The sequence below is a fragment of the Herpailurus yagouaroundi genome, unplaced genomic scaffold, assembly GCF_014898765.1.
Source record: "Herpailurus yagouaroundi ecotype Mexico unplaced genomic scaffold, PumYag 67690, whole genome shotgun sequence".
Classification (NCBI taxonomy): domain Eukaryota; kingdom Metazoa; phylum Chordata; class Mammalia; order Carnivora; family Felidae; genus Herpailurus; species Herpailurus yagouaroundi.
This window is the reverse complement of record NW_024420490.1, coordinates 233,690-248,662: the sequence shown is the minus strand read 5'-3', so window position 1 is coordinate 248,662 and position 14,973 is coordinate 233,690. Positions and strand designations below refer to the sequence as shown.

The 14,973-nt window shown below is 48.1% G+C and overlaps 1 protein-coding gene across 2 annotated transcripts in view; it reads left to right on the top strand.

The window, feature by feature from the left end:
* Positions 1-12,837, top strand: part of GEMIN8 (gem nuclear organelle associated protein 8) — a 19,661-nt gene extending 6,824 nt beyond the window's left edge. For both annotated transcript variants that reach the window (XM_040468222.1, XM_040468223.1), the window contains 3 exons: positions 1,601-1,645; positions 2,214-2,652; positions 12,312-12,837. In XM_040468222.1, the coding sequence (XP_040324156.1) occupies positions 1,634-1,645; positions 2,214-2,652; positions 12,312-12,568 (708 nt within the window). In that variant the 5' untranslated portion in view covers positions 1,601-1,633 and the 3' untranslated portion in view covers positions 12,569-12,837. The remainder of the gene's footprint in view (positions 1-1,600; positions 1,646-2,213; positions 2,653-12,311) is intronic.
* Positions 12,838-14,973: the final 2,136 nt, after the last annotated feature.

The window sequence follows — 14,973 nt, the reverse complement described above, 5'->3', positions numbered from 1 at the left end:
CACGATCTCGCGGTCCACGAGTTCGAGCCCCGCGTCGGGCTCTGAGCTGATGGCTCAGAGCCTGGAGCCTGTTTCCGATTCTGTGTCTCCCTCTCTCTCTGCCCCTCCCCCGTTCATGCTCTGTCTCTCTCTGTCCCAAAAATAAATAAACGTTGAAAAAAAAAAAAAAAAAGTGAATGGTTCTCTTCAGGCCAGATCTTAAAAGATAGGGTTAATGTAACGTCTCAATTTTCCACGTTAACCATAGCAAAACATTTGATAGAGATTACAAAAGAAGTCAAGTTTATTACTTAAGGCTTAGAGAGTTTTAAATTCCACCCTCTAATTAAGTGAAGGAGGAAAAACAGGCCTCCTTCAGTATCTGATGTCCCAGAGTTTCGAAACCCAAGTGCTGTTTGCCCAGCATTGCGTTGTTAGTGATTTCCTGTCACAGATGCTTAAATTCTCATGCATTTTAGGATATTATTTCTGTTTTGTTTTTTTCTTTTTTTAAATTTTTGACATTTATTCCTTTTTTGAGAAACAGTGTGAGTGGGGGAAGGACAGAGAGAGAGGGAGACACAGAATCCGAAGCAGGCTCCAGGCTCTGAGATGTCAGCACAGAGCCTGACGCCGGGGCTTGGACTCACGAACTGTGGGATCGTGACCTGAGCCGAAGCCGGACGCCTAACCGACTGAGCTACCCGGGCGCCGCCCCCTCTTTTTTTATTTAAATACATTTTCATGCATGCTGGCATTTTAGTAGCTCTGAACTCTTGAACAGGAATGGAAAAAAATAACTGTTTTAAATCGGTTCTAAAAGGTACAGCTGCAGATTAAACTTTACCTTTAGGTATCCTCTGCCACATCAGTAAATCAGAAGCAGTTGGGAAGGGGCAAAAGCAGTAAATCCTGGCAGAGCAAGGCTGTTGAGCAAAGGCATTCTGTGCAGTCACTTGCTGGAGGGTCTCATGGAACAGTTGCTGCTACAAAGACAGGCACAGTGGCCAGGCAGGGACAGTGCGGTGTCACACCACACTGAGAGATGCTAGTCACAATCGAAACCAAATCAAGGCTCATCTGGGGGCTTAAAGCCCAGGGCCCAACCCACACTGGAGAGAGATCTCATTTGGAGAGGCTTCTCCAGGTCCCAGGTCAAAGGCAAGAGCCAACGGTGGTTTCCAGGGAGTTGGCAAGAGGTATTCTGTCCAAACTGTGGGATCATCTAGGGTTAATTTAAACAGGCATCGGCATGAGTTAAGGATTAGGAAATGAAGTCAGTAATAGTTACTTGTTGTTAATTCATGTTCTATATTGATGTTTTTTGTATATGCACTGGCTGTGAACTATATGGTTCTCTCCAGTCTTTCAGCGGGTAAGCAAATGTTTGAAAAATGCAGTGTCCTTTGAGCTACTTAATTGGACCTAAGGGGAGCCCTCCTTTTCAGCCCACAAGGCCATAACCCACGTGCCGGGGCCCCATAGTGTGTGTTGCGGTAAGATGAGGCACAGTACTGAGAGGAGGCAGCCTCTGAGGGGCTGCTTTACAAACCATGAAATAGCCACGAATATCTCCCACATGTACTGACCACACGTTTGAACTGTGTTTGTTCTTTCCTAGATTCAGTGCCCATTTGGTCTTCCACCATCACAGATGGCAGCAATGGTAAGGTCTTGTTTTGTTTAACTCATAAAGAAAAGGGTACACTTTAGTCTTTAGAGTCTTGGTGTTCTCAGTCTATGAAGGAGAAGACCAAAGAAACAAATACAGCGGAAAACTCGAAGGCACCATTGGGTAGGCTGCTAGACCTCTTTTGTCCGGGCACCGAGGAGTGAGCCAGGCCGGCAGGTGTTTAGGGAGCAGAGAGGGAAGGACCGGAGAAGGTCCTGCTCGTTAGTGCGTGCAGTTGGTGGAACCCGTCGCTTACTTACAGTGGGTAGAGAGGGCCAAGATGGTTGACGTCCTCATCTCTCCCTGCATCTTATCTAATGGTGATAATTAGTAGCCTCTGTCCCCACTTTATCATGGCCGTAACCTTAAACTCATTGTCCCGTGCGCACGTGAGAGCACGTGTGGATACACTTGGTGTCTCCTGTGGGCGTGGGCCGTCCTGCGTCCTCTGGTGCAGGAGTAGCACCAGAGTAGATGCAGAGTAGGTATTTAGTAGACACCCGGTGGATACTTGTGGTTTAGTCAAACATTCGGCGGTTCTCCACCTCCCTTTATTTCGCAGGCGGCAGCCTGGAAAACTACGCAGCCTTGGTCTTCTCATCCCGTATACACAAGATACTGGCGACACTACCATCAGGCGATGGCCTGGATGCGAAGCCACCATAATGCCTACAGGAAGGCCGTGGAGTCTTACCTCACCGGCCCGCGGTTCTTCCCTCCTGCGTCTCTCCCCAGAAGCTCTTACGCTGACAAGGCCGGGTCTCCTTGGCCCTCTCGTGACCGCCCCCCGGCCCCCCCGGACTCGCGCCGCAGCCACTCACATACTAGAAGGTCCGGGCAGCGTCCGCGGGCCTGCGCGACAGAAAAGCGGGCTCGGCCCGCAGAGGAGGAGGCGGACAGCGAGTCGGACGGGGGCGTGGAGTGCGACCTGAGCAACATGGAGATCACCGAGGAGCTGCGCCAGTACTTCGCAGAGACCGAGCGGCACCGGGAGGAGCGACGTAAGTGTGCGCCTGGCCCCGCGTGCTTCCTTCCACGCCCTGCCTTTTGCGTGGTCTTCTGCCCTGGGTGTTATTTTGTAAGTTCCTGCTATTCCGCATCCAGTCCCGCCTCAGCTCTGTCACTCCGAGGAGGCGTTTTAATATAGGACTTTTTAGGGGCACCCGGTGGCTCAGTAGGTTAAGTGTCCGAGTCTTGATTTCAGCCCAGGTCATGATCGCACAGTTTGTGAGATCAAGCCCTTCATCAGGCTCCGAGCTGAGCGGGAGACTTCTTAAGATTCTCCCGCTTGCTCGCTCGCTCGCTCGCTGTCTCTCTCTCTCAAATAAAAAAAAAAAGTATACCCAAACAAGTATTTTTAAAACACTACTTTCTATTTTACATAAAATACATTTCTTTCCTTCATCTTCAGAAATAAATTTTACCTTTTAGACAAAATACATACGAAATAACCATTACTCTAATTGGAAAGTATACAACGATGAAGGAGAGGAGGTGTTCAAGCATGTCCACATTTGGTTGGAATGCTCTTTTTTACAGCTCTTTGAAAAGAAAATATGATGGATATGGGATTTCTTTCTTTGTCTTTACCAGAGAGTAGAATAAGGTGTTTTTCTCACCAAAGGTTGACACTTTTATGATAGAAGTTCTAATTAAGGGTGGCTGCAAACACCAGTCATCTAAAAGGCCGTTTAGAATTATCTGCTGATTTAAAGTAAACTCAGTACATAGTTATTCAATAGAAAATAGATGCGAGTGTAATGAAGATACAGTAACAGTGTGTCTTTCCGGCATAAACAGCTCAGGCACAGAAATGGCCATGAACCGCCCCCGTCCCTCTCACCTTGGTCAGGTAGGGGTCTAGGTAAGTTAAACAAAATGTCACGGGAGTTACCTGCTAAGTCGTGCCTGGTGCTTAATGTTGTTTTGAATGAATGAATGAATGAGGTGTTTCAGTATTAATTATGAGCCTTAAATCAGAGGTTTTCAAATATCCCACAGAATGCTAAACTTGCTGTGCTTGTGTGGGACATTCTACAAAGTGAGTGAGGCTTTGAATCATTTATAAACTTGATGAACTTCATACCTTGTTTTATATTATTCCTAAATCTGCGGAGTTTACTTCAAACCTCCAGATTATACTATCATCATCACTATTATGGGTTGACTTGTGTTCCCTAAAAAAAAAAAAAAAAAGATTGGTTGGAGTCCTAACCTCCCCCGACGCCACCCCACCTCAGGATGTGACCTTCTTTGGACATAGGGTCTTTACAGAGGTGATCAAGTGAAAATGAGGTCTTTAGGGTGGCCCTGATCCACTTATGACTGGGTCCTTATTAAAAGGGAGGCATTCGGACACAGAGATACACATGCACCCCAAGAGAAGGCCATGTGAAGACAGGAGCTCTGCCACTGGAAGCTAGGAGACAGGCCTGGAATGGATCTTCCCTAGCGCCTTCAGAGGGGTCATAGCCCTGCCCACACCTTAATCTCAGATTTCTAGCATCCAGATCTGTGAGACGAGAAATTTCTGTCATTCCAAGCCACCTGTTTGCAGTGCTTTGTTAGTTACAGCAGCCCTAGGGAACTAATACAGCCCCCCTGCCTCTGTGAGAATTTTCTTCTGCGAGGGGACATGAAGTGAAGGGCACAGGTCTCACCATCTCTATGAAGAAACTGGTACATATCTGTTTTACTGTGATCTAGATAGCAGACCGATAAAAAAGGGAATGTTATAAAAACCCGTACAACCTTCATCTTTAACCTGACATTGTACAGGGCAAGCGGTAGCAGAACCGCTCAAATTATGGGGCCCTGCCCACCTCTGCCACTTGTCCGTCGGAGGGCTTGCCTTGCGGGTCACCTGCCCTAACCAGTCTGTCCCTCAGTCCCCTCACCCGGAAGGTGGAGATCCTCATTAATGGAGTGGTAGTTATGAAGGTTAAATGAGATTTAAAAAAATACTAAAAATAATTTAAAAATAATGGGACAATAAAAGAAAAGTTCTAGAGCTGTTCTTGGTACAAAGTCATCGCCCGGGAAATGTTAGTCGTAATGGTTAGTTGCTAATAACTCATCCTTGAATGTGGATCTTTAACCATATACTGATTTTACTGTGATGCTGTCTGTGTTGATAAGTGCTTGATTGAGATTCTGCACATTTTAAAAAAAAAATTTTTTTAACGTTTTTTATTTTATTTCTGAGAGAGACAGAGACAGAGTGTGAGCTGGGCAGGGGCAGAGAGAGAGGGAGACACAGAATCCAAAGCAGGTTCCAGGCTCTGAGCTGTCAGCACAGAGCCTGATGCAGGGCTCGAACCCACGAACCATGAGATCATGACCTGAGCTGAAGTCGGCCGCTTAACCGACTGAGCCACCCAGGTGCCCCAAGATTCTGCATATTTTTAATAAAAGATGTTTTGTGGCTTCAAAAGTCATATTTCTACCCTGCACTTTTCAAAATTCTTAAATTGGTTTAGAATATTTAAAAAGCAAAAGAATTCAAGTCTTGATGTCTGTCCAGTCTAGTCGTTCATACCATTTTCATCAAAGTAGGCATTAATACAACTTTTAGTGCATTTCAAGGACATTCTTGCTTGATGTAACTTATTATAGTAAAATACGAGGAAAAAGGAATGCACTTCCGTATTACTAATAACAACGCTGAACACACGGAGCTGCTGCTTTGTGCTTTTTACATGTGTAGCTGTAGCATGATTGAAAACTACTTGCCATAACGTCTCTGCCATGCTTTTATGCCCTCCGGGGTGCCCTGAAGATATTATCAGGTCTTCGGAAGACCTGGAGATTGTCTGGCATGGGCGGGAACACGCTGCAGTGTCAGAGTCTAATCTGACTGCTAAAGATTTAGAAGCTGCCGGGGCCCGACCCTGCACCAGCGCAAGTATCGGGCATGAGTCTTTTCGCCAGCGCTTCTGGTGGCGTGTAGGATGAACACGTGTTCCTTCAAGCAGTAACAAAGGATTGAATTCAGATGTAAGTAATGTCAATGCCCACAGTGCTTTCCAACCCATTACCTCCCTCCACTAGAAATGTTCGTGGAAGTTTAGTTACATACACGGTTCGGATGTGTTTTAACAGCGATTAGGGACCTGAGTAGTGTGAATGCTTGGTTACAGTTGTTTTGCTTTGCTCTTTTGAACCACTAGAAGCTACTCGTTCAATAAAGGCTAATTCAGCTTTGAATATGGATCATCTAGAGAGAACAGAATTTTATGAAATAGCACTAGCAGGAAAAAGCATAGGTAAACTTGAAAGACTTTGTTTTTCAGTAGTATTCACCTCCACGAGAACATGTATGTTCTATCATTCATCATCGTCATCTGAGTCTTATTTAATATTTTCTTAGAATAAAATCCTTCGTACTGGAGAGCATGTTCTTGTTTGTGATGACTGCTCTTCCACATAATCTCTAACATATTTTAATGGTAACCAAAAAATTAGGATAAATAAAGAACTGTGCAGTGGGAACAGACATACTTTTGATTGTTAGATGTCATTTCCTAACGAGATACTTCCGTTATTCAAAACTTCAGTGATAACAATGCTTATGGGAAAGTAGACAGTTGTGGAGTTTGGAAGGTCAGCTGTGTTTCCAATTATTTCTTAGGAAAAAAATGCTTATTGTTAGGTTAAGAAAAGTATCCCGTTGAAGTCATAAATAACTACCAATTGAGACTGCAAGGCTATAGTCCTAATACTTTGAAGGAGAATGCGGGAATGTTATTCCCAGTGGGGGGAGACGGCCCTCTGACACAAACACTGTTGTCTCGGGCTTGAGCCTACCAGCTCTTATCCCCTGTGTTTTCTGGGTAGCTGCTGGGTCCAAACCGAGACACGTTCAGAAGGAGCTTACACTCAATTGAGAAGAGGAGACGAAATCAAACTAAAGCTGATTCCTAGAAGTGCTGTCTGTGTGTGGTCCACAGGCACTTTGGCAGTGATGGGGTAGAGCCAGTGAAGTCAGCTGTCAGAGGAGAAGCTTCGGGGGAAGTGGTGGAAAATAGAGCGTGCGCTAGGCTTTGAGGGATGGGGTCAGCTGGGATGGTGAGAGGAAGAAAGGGGGGTACATCCACTCCCCTCTTAGCATGCCAGGTGCTCTTCTGACCACAGGGCCAGGTGCTTTTAGACACCTGCCGGGAGACCTCTGCTCCGTGTTGGGCCCACCGAAGCTGGAAGGTTCAGACGCCAGTTTTCGTCCCGAACCTTCAGTCAGCTGGAACCCCATCCCGGTCGCCCTCAGTCGACCCTTCTGTGGAAAACCGGGAGCGTATGGCGAAACGTACAGCCCAGGATTTAGCGAGCTGCTGTGCTTTAGTGGATGAGATTAAAGTGTGGAACCACACCGACTGAGCACCGTACCGCAGAAAAGTAGAAGGGAGGAACGGAAATGCACTTTTATCCTAAAAGTGAAAATGGTAATCATTCACTGACTTCATTTGTCATGGAGAGAGGGATGTGAGGCGAGGGTGCAGACCCATCAGAAACGGCTCCAGGTCTGCTGGCAAGCACCTGTGTTCCGGGCGTGTTGCTGACAAGCCAGAAATGAGTCATTCATGACATAAATCAAGTCTGTGCTTTCGTGCACTTGTGCTAAAATCATTAATTCTGGCAGCATAGCAGAGAGTACAACCAGAAAGCCTTGCTTATCCCAGAAAACTGAGGAAAAATAACATTCTCCCACACTCGTCTTAGTGCTTTGCCCTCCAAAATGTTCTGCCTTTGGGCTAATTATCTGTGGAATACCGAATGGATGTTTTCCTGTGTCCGGTCTTCTAAAATCTAAGTCCCTTCTCGTGATTTTGTTTTCCTTTGTAGACTAAGTCCACATTGGCTAACCTCATGCGAATTTACAGATTGAGGGGGACGAATTTACATCATGCGGATTTACAGATTGATATCCTGAACCCAGATGGGATCCAGTAGCGTTTCTCCTTAACAGGATGTTACCGTTTTTCTTGTTTGAACCCTCTGTGTGTATTAACCGTGATATTCGTTTACTGGGACTGCTGTAACCAGTTACCATACATTGGGTGGCTTAAAGCAACGGAAATTTATTCTCACAGTTCTGGAAGCTAGAAGTCTGAAACCAAGGCGTTAGCAGAACCACACTCCCTCCAGAAGTTTCTGGGACTTTGCTTCTTCCAGCTCTGGTAGCTCTTGGCATTCACTGGCTTGTGGGAGCATAGTTCAACTACCTCCATGTTTACATGGTTTCCCCCCATGTCTCTGTGTGTCCTTTTCTGTCTCTCATAAGGACACTTTCATTGGGTTTAGGGTCCGCGCTAATCCAGTACGATCCCATCTTGAGCCTCAATTATATCTGCAAAGACCCTATTTCCAAAGAAGGTCATATTCTCAGGTTCCTTGTAGGTGTGAATTTGGAGGGGATGCTGTTTAGCCCACTATAACCCTGTTTTAAAGCTGGAATCTAGACAGATACTCTGATTTCTATTCAAACAAATTCCCATGGCTGAACAGCCTATAAGGAAAAAGCACTGGGTAACATGCAGTCTCACAGCTGTTTCTAGGAAAAAAATGACTAACTTCTCCACGACAAGGCACCTGTTCAGTTATGTCTGAAGTGTGATGTTCTGCTTCCGTCAGATGATTCTCCATCTGGTTGAGCCCTCACCTTGTTCTGACAGGAAGAAAAACTGCTAGTGACAGAATCCTTTCTTTCATAGGGAGGAAGGAAGCAATAAATAAAAACAGAACGAGCGATGCCTTCAGACGCGTATATTCCATTCTAAGGTTTGCTCGGCCCCCGAAGTCCGTGAACACTAAAGTACTTGCAGATGCTAGCTGGGGCTTCCAGGTCTGGCCCCTCTCGGTGCATTTGATTTTAAGCGGACTGATTTTCACATTGGTAGTCTAGACTTAGGACTTTTTTTTTTTTTTTTTTTTTTGTAATCATTTAACTAAGTAGAGGCACAGGGACTCAGATGTAAAGGAACAAGATCAGACCCCAACTCATTGGTGCCCCTGTCTCCCCCCGCCTCTGCCATGGAGACTCTGAGGAACCTCCGGGAGAGGGGCTCTGTCCAGCTGAGATTTGAGCATCCGTCTCTCTGTCCCTGGGTTGTCATCATTTTTCTTTAACAGAATCTGGAAGAAATAGCTGTTAACAAAAAATACTGTATGGCCTGTGTCCAGGCTTTCTCTCAGCAGTCATTTCCTGAGCACCTACCTTGTGTCAGGCGTTGTGTCCTCCCGGGGCTAGGAATGGGGATGTGTGTGAAGGCGACAGTGTCCTTTCCCCAGACGCGACTCCCACGGGCAGGTTTTGGCACTAGCCGGTCAGTGGAGGGGACAGGCTTCCCACCCCTTGGGTCTATGTTGTAGGGCAACTGCCCGCCATGCCGGAAGCCGGGAAAGCTCTGAGCTTCTTGTGAGGCAGAGAGGCGACAAGGCCTGAGCCTCAAATTTTCATAAGGAAACCTGAACGGGAAAGAGGTACACGTAGAGAATTGAGAATGGCTGTGCTTTTTATTCTTTTACACTGTATGAGCTTCATTAACTGAAACCCTGTGATGGTGACCCATGAGCACATGCCAAGTGTGAACTGGGGAACTTGCACTGGCTATGTTGATTTGGCGGCTGCGGTCAGTTCGGATTAACAGTGTTTCATCTACAGATGTCAACGATAAGAGAAAACATCTCGATGTAGAATTGTTCTACTGATTTACTATCTGTAAGATAGTTTTGGTCAGAAGAGAAGCACAAAGGACCATAATTGGAACCACGTTCAGTTGTAAGGAAAGAGAAAGATGCAAAAGTAGGAAGGTGAAATTCACATGTCCTAGCGGCAGAAAGCAACACTTGCTAAGAGAGCGAGGATCCTGGTGTTAATTAAATGATTAAATGTTGATTAAATGCGGGGGGCGCCTGGGTGGCTCAGTCGGTTGAGCCTCCAACTTCGGCTCAGGTCATGATCTTATGGTTTGTGGGCTCGAGCCCCACATCGGGCTCTCTGCTGACAGCTCAGAGCCTGCAGCCTGCTTTGGATTCTGTGTCTCCTCCTCTCTCTGCCCCTCCCCCACTCACACACTGTCTCTTTCTCTCAAAAATAAGTAAACGCTAAAAAAAAAAAAAAACTTATAAATGTGGGGCGCCTGGGTGGCTCGGTTAAGCGTCCAACTTCAGCTCAGGTCATGATCTCACGGTTCGTGAGTTTGAGCCCCACGTTGGGCTCCGTGCTGTCAGTGCAAAGCCCGCTTCAGATCCTCTGTCTCTGCCCCTCCCTCACTTGTGCCCTCTCCCTCTCAAACATAAATAAAAACATTTAAAAAAATTCTAAATGCAAAGACTCTGATTTAGACAGGAAGTTGAACATCTGTTGTGTCACTAGATCTATCAGGAAAGCTGATTACAGTCCTGGGACAAATCAGAAAGTAAAAGGACTGTGGCCTGGGAATCTCTGTCCTCTAGATGCACAGGCTCTGGGGCCCCCACAGCCCCACCCCCCCCCCCCCACGGGATTGTTTGCTCTGGGCCTACAACGAAACAAGCTCAAGGATTGGTAACTCACCCAAGGCTCCCATAGGTAGCATAGGGAATCTGTTGTCCTTGGCTAATGTGGAAATGCCACACGTTCAGAACTGCAGTCCTTGGAGGGCAGGACTAAACACCCGTGAGAGCTGAACACTTACATCCTAATGTTTCAGACTTGACAGAAAGACCAAAACTGAGAAGCAAATGCTTACTGACCTCCCACTCATGTGCACATTACGCCAATATTTCGGTTTAGTTCTGCACTTCACAGTAAGACAATGGCATCTCTTTTCTGTGGATAAGGTAACAGTTACTTACGTTGCATTTACTTCCTTGAGGGTCATCTGGCATCTGCGTAGATTACCTCCTCGTATAAGAAATAAACCGCAGAGGGGCGCCTGGGTGGCTCAGTCGGTTAAGTGTCCAACTTCAGCTCAGGTCATGATCTCACGGTCTGTGAGTTCGAGCCCCACGTCGGGCTCTGTGCTGACAGCTCAGAGCCTGGAGCCCATTTCAGATTCTGTGTCTACCTCTCTCTCTGCCCTTCCCCTGTTCATGCTGTGTCTCTGTCTCAAAAATAAATAAACGTTTAAAAAAAAAAAGAAACCGCAGATGTGCTACGTCAGAAGTGACTGTCTGCATATTATGGTGTTTCCAAGTTTCCAGACCTCCTTCTCCCCAGCTCCAGGGTGATGTTTATGAAGAACGGGCTTAGGAGTGTGACTGCCTAGCCACAGATATATCTTGCTGCTCACTTTTGGGTTCCCTCCTATATACTAAGGTTTTATTCTGCTACTTTTTTTTTTTTTAACAAGGAAAGAATGATTTATATCATTTATCCCCTACAACTATCTTCACTCCTTATTCAGTAGCATTTGTCTTGGTAGCAGTAGTAGCTACAGATGGGTGCCTTCTACTGTCTGTTTCTCTGTTCTCGACAGTTGCTTACAAAAATGTGTCAGTGGGCCAAATGTTACCATATGCATCATTGTTTCATTAATGTGTTTTTATTATTTCTGTTTACATAAGAATAACCGTTCTGATATTAGGACTCATTTTAGTAAAAATAGAGGGGAGAGTATAATTTAATTTCTTACTTTACAAGAATCCAGTTAAATTAGTAGGACCAGGGGCACCTGGGTGGCACAGTCAGTGAAACATCTGGCTCCTGATTTCCGCTCAGGTCATGGTCTCATGGTTCATGAGTTCGAGTCCCGCATCCTGCCCTGCACTGTCCATGCAGAGCCTGCTTGGGATTCTCTCTCCCTCTCTCTCTGCCTTCCCCACTCCCAACTCATACTCTCTTGTTGCGAGCGCACTCTTGGTCTTAAAAGAAAGGAAGGTAGGAGAGGTGGGAGGGAGAGAGAGAGAAAGAAAAGAAAGAAACAGTAGGGTTAAAAGCAGATCCCTTTATCACTTGAAATTTAGCCTAAACTAACCTGTGAAGTGGAAAGTCAAATCCCATACCGAGGCGGTCCCTGCGCTGTTGCACATCTGTGAATACAGCAGGAAGATTAGACGTCAGGTCTCCCTTCCGTTGGCAGAATTGCCCTTGATTGGCCTGGTTGCCTCGAGCAAGCGCTGAGTCGTTTGACTTCATTGCCTGGTGTGCCCTGTGCTTCGGACGGGTGTGAAGGATCGCGGATCGTCGCTGCGATTCTGTGGTTACCAGCACTTGCTCTTTTGCGGTTTGCCTAAAATCCGTACTTTTTCCCCCAGCGCCTCCTTTGTGGGCGGAAGTACTACTTCTTGCAGCCCTGGACTTGCCAGAAAGCACTTCACTTCCCTGCTGGCCTGGGGGAGTGGGAAACCAGGCAAGCTGCACCAGCCGGTCCTAGCTGGCCGGGATGTGGGCAGGCCTCGAACGTGACAGAGAGAGAGAGAGAGAGAGAGCGCGAGAGAGCGAGCTGGATCTTCCGGGCTCCGTGCAGAGGTTTGATGGTGTCGGGTGACATGTTTCCCGGCGGCTTTTTGCCGTTTCCGGCAGCATCTGCCTCCCGGGCGAGCGGGCGAGCGACCGATGCGTTCCCCTAACCACGGGGGTGACGGTGTGCGGGCACCGCCTCGGCCTATGGACGGCTCGGCGGGCGCAGGCCGCGGGGCGTCCCCGAGCTCACCCCGGTCCCCCGTGTCCCTTCCTTCTCAGGGCGGCAGCAGCAGCTGGACGCCCAGCGCCTGGACGACTACGTGAACGCGGACCATGGCCTGTACTACGGCACCCGGCGCTCGGTGGAGCCCCCCTCCGAGAGGCCCGGCGAGCGGCGCCAGGCCGAGATGAAGCGCCTGTACGGGGACAGCGCCGCCAAGATCCAGGCCATGGAGGCCGCCGTGCAGCTGAGCTTCGACAAGCACTGTGACAGGAAGCAGCCCAAATACTGGCCGGTCATTCCGCTCAAGTTCTGAGCCCGGGGCGCAGTGTGCCCAGCCATCACCCCCTTCCCCTCCCGCGCATCTTCTCAGGGAAATGTCTCTCAGCCCGAGAAAAAGGCATGTTCACCAAAGTCCCAGGGGGCCCACCACAGGGGTAACTCGTCGGCCGCTTGAGGTCGGCGAGACGGATACCGTCACCAACATGAAAGATTTTCTTTTGGCCTAAAGTGATGATTTCATGTAGATTATACTTGGTTTTGAGGTTAATATTCGGTTCATTAAAGTCCTCTTTTTGCCACTGCCTAGTGTTTTTTGGTTTTTCGTTTGGTTGGGGTTTTTTTGGGGTTTGGTTTTTTTTTTTTTTTTTTGCCTTTTTCTATTTTCTTCTGTCCTTCTCTCCTTAACCCAACTGAACTTCAACACAGATGCCTTAAATGGGTCAGACGTCCTCCCCTGCTCGAGCTCCCCTTAGCCCCCACTGAAAATGATCCAGCGGGACAGATCGCGCTTCTGGCCAACGTGGAGGTCAGCGGGCGTGTTCCGTAAAGGACCAGAGAGTTAACGCTTCCGGCTTTGCAGGCCACTGCTTGGCAACTGCTCGGTTGTGCCCTTGCAGCATGAGCCGCTATAGACGGTAAGTAAACAAATGGGTGTAGGTGTGTTCCAATAAAACCTCATTTATAAAAACGGGCCTCGGGCCAGATTTGGCCTGTGGCCGTAGTTTGGCGACCCCTGCTCTAATGGAATGAGACTACCTCTCTGACCTCTGGTTATCTCGTCATCTCTACAGAGCTTGAATGTCACCCAGAATTGACAGCAAAGAACAATAATCCCCAAACCTGCTCACCTCTGCAGATCCTGTGTTGCAGAAGAGGTGTCGTTGAGTTCTTACTACGTATAGCAAATACTGCTTTGAGAAGAGAATACATTTCTGAGGACGAAAATCTAAAAAGTGATGGAACAGTCTGTTTATAAACGCCAGCTGCCTTTTCAATAAGTTATTACAGCGCGTTGCCTGGGTGAGCCCATGTTGACCTGAGAAGATGAGCACATCCATCAGAGGTTGGGGGAAAAGATTTAGTATCGACAGGTCTGTCCCGAAGAACACTTAGCTCCACGGTTCAGCCCCTGCGCTGAGAGCAGTGCGTTACTTTCCTCGGCCCAGCTGCCTATTTTTCCAGGCTCTCCTTGTATTTCTGGAGTTGTGATTTGTGCTTAGGTCCCGCCAACAAAAATCAGAATTAACTTCCCCTGAGGTGGCACATGACTAAAATTTCAAATCCTAAAGAGACAGGAAGTGTGGCTCGGGCACAAATACAAAGCGAGCCTGGAATGGAGCAGCTTAGCTCTCGGGGAGTGAACTGTTCTCTCTGCAAAGGTCTCGATGGCTTCCCCCAGAGGAGCCGCGGAGCGGGCCGGGCCCCGCTGGCTTTGTGAACGCTGCCGCCGGTGCGGGCGAGTCACTTTGTCACACGCGTGAGTACCGGTGATGCCCACCTCCCCCCACCCCGCCCCGGGTCCGTGCGAAGACCACGTTGGAGTTCGTGCCTGTCCAACAGAGTGCAGGCCACACGCTAAATGCTCGGGAAGCGTCGACGTGTATTCCCTGCCTTCAAAAACTGCGAGTGCCCCAGGAAGTCCCGGGTGTGAAACCTCTCAAATGCGGAGAGAGGGCTCCCCGGCGGCTCTTCCAATGGGCGCTTTGCCTTGGGGTCTGGGAGGGACCCACGATCTGTTGGTGGGTCTGTTCAGCAAAGTTTGGTGTGCGGTGTGTGGTGACGGTAACTGCCCCTCGTGCACTGTAGGCCCTGCAAGAGCCGGCAGGCCAGGGGAAGGAAGGGAGGGGGAGGAAGAAGGGGAGGAAGAGTGGGGACAAGAGGGGAAGGGCCGGGCTTCTCAGCCTCCGCACTGTTGACATTCGGGGCTGGATCATCCTTGGTTCTAAAAAACCTACGTACTCTGGAGGCACGTGTATGTACTAAAACCAAGAAGCCTGCGTGGACGTGATCCACACCAGTTTCAAAACTGGTTGGTTCTGAGCACGGTGAGGACAGGACTGCCATTCAAAAGGCGTTTTTCGGTCTCTCTGATACTTAATTTCTTTCCAACAGAAGAGCCATGGTAGGAACCCCGCTTTGACGGAAGCCCCCGAATTCCTCAAACTCTCTTCTGACATAAAATAGCTTATCTTTCAGGGCGCCTGGGTGGCTCAGTTGGTTAAGTGTCCGACTTCGGCTCAGGTCATGATCTTTCGGTTCGTGGGTTCAAGCCCCGCGTCGGGCTCTGTGCTGACAGCTCGGAACCTGGAGCCTGCTTCACATTCTGTGTTTTCCTCTCTCTGCCCCTCCCCCGCTTGCGCTCTGTCTCTCTCTGTCTCTCAAATGTGAATAGATGTTAAAAAAAAAAAAAAGAGTTAATCTTTCACTTCATTCATAGGG